The following is an 8997-nucleotide window of genomic DNA, read 5'->3' on the forward strand; positions in this document are numbered from 1 at the left end:
TTGCATGAAAATTCTGTCTCGGCTTTGTTCTTGAAACATGAAAAGTAAAAGGACATAAATGTCAAATTATTTTTATGTTTTATTGAAAAGTATTACAGATTATAAAATTTCAAAGATAAGCAAATTTTGAAATTATCAAAGAGAAAAGCACTATTGTATTATATTTAATTTTGATTTCAACTGTCACTGATTTTACAGAGTTTTTGGTGGATTTTGTGCAAAAGTGCAAAGATTTGTTTTACTCAAGCCGAAGGGTTTTTTCCATTTTCTGCCCTCTCTGTATAGTTCTTACATTGTTTTAAACAATGTAGAAATATTCATTTACAGCAATTCAGAAATGTGGCATTCTGTGTATCTACAGTAGTCATCATAGGTAATAGCTTTTAATTTCTGGTTTGAGATTTGTACGTAAACTCAAGTTATGTTCCTTAAATCATACTTGGGCATGATAGCAGAACTCAGGCAGTAGTTTGCCTAATTCTCCCTTCAAATATTTTGTAGACAATAAAAACATATGTTAGTTTTCTTGACAGAATTGTCATATAAAATAATATAATTAATGGATTTAATTTAAAAGTTACTGATTTTATTTTCTATCTCCCATTTTAAGAAATATTGACATTTCTACTTACTATGTTCTAAATAGAGTAATAACTGCATTGCTGTTATTCAGTCCTAGGAAAACAGTGTCTTTCTGTCCTGTGTAAAGCCTACCTCAAATATAAACAGGCTTTGTCCTCTGAAAGGATGACACAAGATGTGTGTGGATTTGTTGTATCATACTCAAAAAATGAGAGAATTGGGGTAACAGTTCTACTTATGGGAAGTCTGTAGTATTCCTGACAGACAAAGCAACACATTAGAGACAGCCATTCCATTTTAAAACCTATTTTTCTGATACACTGGAATCTGTGTTGACTCAGTTGTTCTTGGTCACTCAGAGAAAAGGTCTTGAAATAAAGGAAAAGGTAACTTGAAGGGGAATGTGCAGTGGTTTTAAGCTATGTTAGAACACAAGATGTATTTGACTTCCTGGGGCTGCAGGCCAGTACAGGCCAGGAGGGCAGTGGTAGTGTGTGAGCAAAGGGCAGGGGAGCAGACTGACCCTTGACAGCTTTTTCTTCACTTTCCCCTTCCCCTGAAGCTCCAAGGTGATGCAGGAAAAGAGGTTTATCCCCCTCCACCTGCTACCTGTCATTGTATTCAAGTGGAGGAGTCTGTACCACCCAAACTTGTAATTTCCCTCTTCCTCACTTTGTCATTCTGATCCTGCATAGCTGGTTTTGAGATTTGGAAGCATCAGTAAGTGTATGCAGGCACTGCAAACTGACTGCCTTACCTAGCTAAGATTCCAGGAGGTAGGAATTCTAGGTGCCTTGAGTTGTACTAATGCTGATCACCTTTTAACTCATTTTATTTGCTCCTAGCTAACAGCACTGTAGTTAGAGCTTTTAAACTGTGGAAGAATTGTTGTCATAAAGTTTATTATTCAAACAGCAACATTAGAAATGATGAAGTAAAATTCCTATTTTCTCATGTATTCAGTTCTGTAGAATGAATGATTTTCCATAACAAATGGAAAGGCAGTTATTGTTATATCTTACATTTTTGTCTAATAGTATATAGTAGTCCATTCATATGATGCGTACATGATGCTTATTGTGCATATTTCTATTAATGTGTAATGAAATCTGTGCTGTATTTTTTATAGTTCAGTTCCAAGAAATAAAAATCCATTCCAGGAGGTAAGTCACGTAGAAATTATTTTTCAATGCTCATGTGTTAAAAATAAAAAAATCCTGAAGTGCAGTCATTTTTGATGATCCTGATTAAGAAAATGAGAGGTCTTATTTACAAAAAAGCACTTAGACTAATTATATCTAGTATTAATTATAATTAGCTGTTATTCTGAAGCTTTTCATCTTCAAAGGACTATGTAAGTATTAACTAATACTGGAGAAAAAAAGTAGAAAATTTTCTGGAAGATAGTTACAGGAATTTACTAATATCATAATTGAGTGAGCAATTTAAGTCCCCCATTTTTAGACCACATTTTCAGAATGCTCCCTAGATTTCATCCTTTGTCCAGCCTTAAACAACAGCATTGATGTAAATGACTATATTAAGGAGGCTCTGCAGTTAAAGAAAAAAAAACCAAAATAATGAATGTTACCATTTCATACAAATGCCTGTAACTTTCAGTATTTTTCTGTGTAAATATTTACAAATAGAAAAAGTCTTACCTGATTACTGCAAAGTTTCATAAGCAAAGTATTTACCTTGGCAATATACAAATGTTTCCTATTTCTCATGAAATATCCTAATTACCCTCAGGAACAAAAGAAATACCATGTAGTATCCTAGATATATCTAGATAGATAGATAGATAGATAGATAGATATATGGCTACAGATGGTCATACCAAAAATGTCAGTAATAAGATAAAGTCTATAAAATTCATATAGTATGATCAAACAATTTTGGATAATGAATGCTAAAAATAATAATACAGCCATTAAGTGTCCTTTTTCTAGACATGAATTCTCCTTTAAACACTGCCCAGAAAATACTGATGGCTTTTACCTGTAATACTAGAAATTATTACCAGTAGTAGGTGGGAAGGGAAAAAATGATAAAAAAGTGTATTTCTTTATGATAGAAGTACTTTATTTATGGCCCAGATAAACATCCATGAAGACTTTAACACTTTCTCTGGTCATTGGAAACATCTCTGGACAAAAAAGGAACATGTTGAAACTGTATATGTATGAGTATGTCTTAATAGAAGAGAGTGACATGTTAAAAGCTCTCAGCTTGCTATTCTGCATCCTACCAAAACTTCAGATATCTCCTTTCAGATAGGAAGCAGTGGTTCTGTATCCAGTTTCCTATAAGACCGCAGTGTGATTGTGATGATTTTTGTTGTAGGTTTAATTATCTGGTATATCACCACTGAAATTTCAAGAATTTGAGTGCATACTCTAATAATATGTCTGTTGCCTTTTAGGCCATAGTGTTTGTAGTTGGAGGAGGCAACTATATTGAATATCAAAATCTTATTGACTACATAAAGGTATGTGTACTTCTGTCAGTTGATTTACTGATAGAAACCAGATAGAGCATGTTTTCTGTAATATTTAGTATTTAGAAGACAAAGTCTATGAATTTAGCCTTAACATCCTTATTCTATACAGAGTCTGGGAAAAAAGGAATGTAAGAAATCAGTAGAAATTGTGGGTTACTAATTTAGACCGACAAAGACTTACTGTTTCTGAGATTTTGCTCATGTTGCCCTTTGTAGTTGAGTAAATAAACTGCATTCTCTTTTATTTTGTGTTCATACACACCAACGTGGTTGAAAACTGTCAGCAGATGTAGCAAACTGAATTACCCTGTTTCAGAGTAGTGTTAGTAGTTTTCATGTGCTGGTGTTAAATAAAGCAGCTGTAGCATATCATAACCTTGAAAGTAAGGAACTGCTGAGAATTCTCTAGTTTTCATAAATCTTGCAAAAGAGATACCCTAGTGCTTTTTTTGTATGCAGTTTTGCAATATGGAGTCAGTTTAAGCTCAGGCCTGCAGATAACACCATTTTATTGTATGACAATCTTAGTTGTGCATAAAGTATGTTGTTTCAGAAACCAACATAATACAAATACTATGCTATCTGTTAAAGCAAATATCAGATTGGCACCAATATCTAAGCATTTATTACTTACCCACAGTTAGAAATTTTCCCTACTGAGTTAGTAGAAGCTCATTCTTGTTAAACTGCATCATTTAATTCTGTGTAGAAATCATAAAAGGTGTCGTATGCTCAAGTAAGAAAATACACAATCAACTATGTAATGCTGGTGTAACAAATTTAATTTCTCTGGTTCCAACTGGCCAGACTAGCAGAACACATGTATACCAAAAATCAGTGGATGGTGAAAAATAACTAAATCATTGCAGTTCTGGGAGGCAGGAGTCGTATTCAAGCACTTTCCAGGAATTAAAAAAAATACCAAAGTAACCTTAGTAAAATTCTGAAGAAGGTAATAAATTATTTCATAGCAGCAACACACCATTCTTTCTTCCTGATCTTAACCTTGTTGTGGTACAGTTGTCCTGCCCTCTGGTAGCCTGGATTGAGGCTTTTCACACATAAGAGTAGATATGGAGCATTAGTCATTGAAAACTAGTTATTCTACAAAGCACATGAGAGTTTGATGTCCAGGTAAATTTTGAAGAACGCAAAGTCAGAATCTGTGTGCTGAGTTTCTCCCTCTGACAGGCAGCCATTTTGAAACAGAGCTGGTCTGGATAGAGGAAAGGATAGGAAGAGAAATGTAAATTAAAGAAATCATTTAGATTTGGCTTAGCACTCATCGCTGTCCTCAATAACAAATTCGGTGAAGCATCTGCCTGTGGCAGAGTGTATTGGCAAACATTTAGCTTGCTCCTTAGTCTACCCAAAGCCTCTTTAGCTGCTATATCAATCCAAAAGATGCCCAAGAGAATGACTATGTGTTACTTCCTATTAAAAAAAAATCTTCTGATTCCCCTAGAGGTAGTTCACTTGCCTGATTGTAACTGCATGCTGACAGAGCTGAGGTTTGCTCTGTGTGTCTACGCAGGACATAGGTGTGATGACAGATTAAACACTCAGCACTTCATACAAAGTGTCAGGAAGCTGAAGTTTGACAGGAATAAGAGGGCAAACAGAAGGTCATTTGTCAAACAGAAGAAACTGAAAACTATGGAAATGGTAATGTTAGATCTTATGGAGAGTTGGAAGTTGAAAATACTCTTTCTTCTTCTGGAGCCCGTGAACAGAGGTTTTTCATCACGGTTGTCACAGTTGTGACTGCAATGTCACAGCTGAAGTTTGCTGTATGTTCCTCCACTCAGACTGTGTACTTGAGCAGTGGGAGATGACCTCCCAAGGGGGAAGACTCCCTCACCTTTATTCCACTTAGCCCTTTGCTCTTGAAAAAACAAGGAAGGTTAATGAAAACCGTTATTCTCCCTCCCACCACCTGGAAACCTGTGTGCCTCTCCCAGGTGACACTTACAGTCTTATCCAACAAAATTTGCTTTTCCATGTGGTAGACTTTCAGCATCTATTGTTTCCACAGATGTAGCTTATTAATTATTCTCAAATTCAATCAGTCTTCCTCCAGAATAAAAAAGAGAAAAATCAACAGCTCTGTTCTTGCAAGCAGATACCACAGAGATTTTATTCATGGCTTTATTTTTCTAAGCACTATCTGTTTTGCCAGTTTGCTCCTGAAAGCACAGAGAAAGTATTTGAAAACTTTCTGAAACAGGAAGCAATGTTCATTCAGCTTTGACATTCCGGGATTTTTTTGTAGAAGAATTAAGAGAAACCTTCAAATCTAATTATTTGTAGTTCTGTGCTAGAATAGACTATCTCACTATGTCAAAAAGCAAATATTTATGCTGTCATTGAGGTAGATTGTGCCTTAAAATAAATATATTGTCCAAGTTCAATTCAACATGCTGAAAATGTGTCATCAAAATTGCAAGGCATAGGGAGCCTCCAAGAGGAGGCTAGCATACTGTTGTGTGCAAAAGAATTTAGTAGATCCTGTAATTTCCCTTTGTAGATGCTTTAAAAACTACTGCTTGTTAATCCTCTACTACACTGTTAAACAACTGATTTCCTATGGACTTTTCTTTTTTAGGGTAAACAAGGCAAACATGTCCTGTATGGCTGCAGTGAACTTTTTAATGCCACACAGTTTATAAAACAGGTAGATAACTTTGATAACCTGTATAATATTTATTACTCTTTATCTGTAAGTTGATTTATATAACTCTGCATCTCCATGGATATTTACCAAAAAAACCCTCAAATTAATCTGTGAAAGATTAATGCATGTTACCTATTTTATTTTTATTTGCTTGAAGTGGGGTTTTGATGTCATTTTTTAAAATTAGCTGTTGAAGGCCTGTTATCAATGTGAGTTCACACAGGTAATGGAGGTAAACAAGTTCATAATAATTGTGTTAATCCTATGGAAAAAAATTGAGCCAGTTCTTGGAACTTTCACAAACAGTATCTCTTTCTAGGGTTTTCTTGCAGCTTTTTCAAGTTACAAGATGTTTACACTTTTGTCCTGGTTTATAAACATCTACAGATATATAGATATAAAAGTAGTGGCCTGCTGGGAGCTTGATGTCCATACCTGTACTAAACTCTGCTGTTAAAAACATCATTACTTCTCTATAGAACTCCAATATGAATACAAAATAAAAATTATTCATGGTGGTCAGCAAATAGCAGCCCTTCAGTAGCTGTCACCTCCCATGGTTTGATGTCCTACTAAAATGAGAATAAGTTGTTATTCAAAGCTACATTTTAAAGAACTACATTTATTCTTGTTGCACTTGAAGGAGACAAATAGTACTTGATGACTTTTACCTCCTCATTCAGCTTAATTAACATTTTTTTGTCTTGACTGTGTACACTGTACCTTTGCTTCATGAGATACATTCATAAAAATTTGAAGCTCAAGTCTTCTCCTCTGAGGTTATGAATTAAATCGTCTATCACCAGAAGACATTTGGTTCTCAGAGACAAACAAAGCATATGTGACAGAAATATTTGCTGCATGAACTGCATGTTTGTTTGACTGAAAGAATAAGATTAGCAATCTAATGACTTTTTTCTCTTCATGTTTAGCTGTCCCAACTTGGCCAGAAATAAAACTGAAACACCGTTACCTGGATGGAAATGTGACAACAGAGAATTGTTACAACATTCAGATGTCTTCATATCTTTATTTTTGTCATTATAATAAAACTTTAACCCATTTCATTAATATTATAACTTTTAAAAAAAATCTGTAATTAATACGGTGTATATCAGCATTTCAGAAATAAAACTTAAAACCTACTGTGTTTTTGGTGGAGGTCAGTTTCACTATTATTGCATTTTTATTGCAGTACTAGCTGTGGTATATGACAGAACTGGCTGAAAAGTATGGCATTTTCAAGTTCTTATATGTAAGTTTCTGATACAGTAAGCAGGGCAATAGTTATAAGAAAAGGTCAAGTCTGTCTTTAGGAGTTATGTTCTTCTTGAAAGCGAGAATATCTGTATTTAACAAAATTCAAAAGAGCAGAACTGCCTTTCAGGACCACAGACAAAGAGCTTTAGTGTAAGAGAACTACTTCTAGTTCTTACCCTTTTATTTTAGCAAAGTCATTTGATTTGTGCAGTCTTTGCATTGTAGTCGAAAGATGTACTGGAAGATACCTTCAGTACAAGTTTCTGGTACAGAAATTTAACTTTTCTTTTTAAGTTAAGAGAAAATTGCTTGCCAACACAGTCAGTTTCAAACTGTAAAACTGAAATCTTTAATTTTCTTCTGCACTTTTTATTGTAACTGCTTTGACTGTTACGTTTGGGAAGAACCCAAGTCATACTCACAAAACAGCTCTTAACTTGTATCAGCACATATTTAAAATACCATTTTTAACAATTCCATTAAGTAGGGGCAGTTTAGTAGTTTAAAGAAACTGGTAATGATAATTTTGGAGAATTATCATTACTTATCAAAGAACATAACAAATTCTTTTTATGGGTGGAGGTCTCTGTCTTTAGAAACCTCCTCTCTGGAAACAGCTACTGTGAAGCAATAATATGACTTCAAAACAAGGCCTAACACACTCAAAATGTGAAAACATTTCTTGTGGGTTTATTAGCCAACTGTGAGAATTACTGGCTTACTGTAAATTTTTCAGTAGTGCTTTTTGCACTGTTTTTCAATGTTGAATGTTAGTTTTGCACTAAACACGATGCCCTTTCCCCAACTTGATTGCTTTTCAGAACATCTGTACAAGAAATGCAGTTGATCTATTCCTTAAAAGTATCACAAGAATAATATGCTTAATCTAGACCATGTTATCAAAAAGTAGTAATGTTATTTAATTATCTAAGTGTTGTTTGTAATCTACTCCACAATACTGCTATATAGTTCTAATTTTTCTGAGTCAATAAATATATTTACTATGGTGTTCATTGTAGTTGTTGCATGTGAACACTGTCCCAGATTTCAATAAGCAAGGGCTCACTATCAAATGCAGTTTGTTATTCTAATTCCATATATATATACACATATATGTGCTATATTTGTTAGCAAAAACAAGGCCAAAGGGGGTCAGGAAAAGAAAATTACATTTAAAGTGTTTATCACTTCTTGTGGGAGTTTGTTCCAGGTGCTTGAAATGATCCCTCCTCAACTGTGCTTCCTGTGCAGAGAGTTTTAACCTTGCAGCTGACAACCAGCTTAGGAGAAATCTGCCGCTTGGTTTTTGTCCAGATCTTGGCACTGCTCACTTGAACGAGAAGCACTCCTAAATCCCAGCTTACAGAATTTGCTTTTGCAGTAAACTGTGTAAAGATAGAAGAACTTACTTTGTTGGCTACATTCAAAAATCTGTTTTCCATCTTTAGTGACTCTGGAGACAGGTTTCATTCGTGCCCAGCTTTATAACTGGATCTTTGGGTCTGCTGTGTCAGCAGGCTCTGGTCAGTTTGGAGTTCAGGTTTTAAAAAATAAATACAGTTTTTGTACTTCAAACCTTCTTCTCCTTCATCTCCAAAACAGTTTTCTGGTTGAGTTGTAGTAGTAGTCCTGAAGCTCTCTGTTACTTTAAGCTGTGCATTACTGCTCTGTCCCTGTAACAGCATGCATGCCTCATGCTTCTTCCTTGCTAACATAACCTGAATTATGGCATGCAAGTTTTTGTTACATGGCCCTTTTGCCCAAGTACCTCTGGATCTGGGAATGTGGAAGGTGGTTCAAAAAGTCTCTGGTTATTTAGAGGCAAACAATGTTAAAAATAAGCTCTCTCTTTGGTAAGCTGCTTCAATGTACAGCTGTCACAGTGCCCTTCATCTCTTCAAAGGTCCCTCAAAAGGCCTGTGCTTAAAGGAGAGGTTATGCCTGGCTCAGTGAGTCTTTTAAGTAAAATTGCAGCATT

At 35.0% G+C, this 8997-nt stretch overlaps 1 protein-coding gene across 1 annotated transcript in view; it reads left to right on the top strand.

The window, feature by feature from the left end:
- The window catches only part of SCFD1 (sec1 family domain containing 1), a 49839-nt gene extending 42935 nt beyond the window's left edge, over window positions 1-6904 (top strand). Inside the window, exons 22-25 of the mRNA XM_054275406.1 lie at window positions 1712-1745; window positions 3008-3073; window positions 5691-5759; window positions 6692-6904. Coding sequence (XP_054131381.1) covers window positions 1712-1745; window positions 3008-3073; window positions 5691-5759; window positions 6692-6715 — 193 coding nt within the window. The 3' untranslated portion in view covers window positions 6716-6904. The remainder of the gene's footprint in view (window positions 1-1711; window positions 1746-3007; window positions 3074-5690; window positions 5760-6691) is intronic.
- The last annotated feature ends 2093 nt before the right edge of the window (window positions 6905-8997 follow it).

Source organism: Melozone crissalis, unplaced genomic scaffold, assembly GCF_028551555.1.
Source record: "Melozone crissalis strain CALT ecotype California unplaced genomic scaffold, PUWL_Pcris_2 ptg000018l_1, whole genome shotgun sequence".
Classification (NCBI taxonomy): Eukaryota; Metazoa; Chordata; class Aves; order Passeriformes; family Passerellidae; genus Melozone; species Melozone crissalis.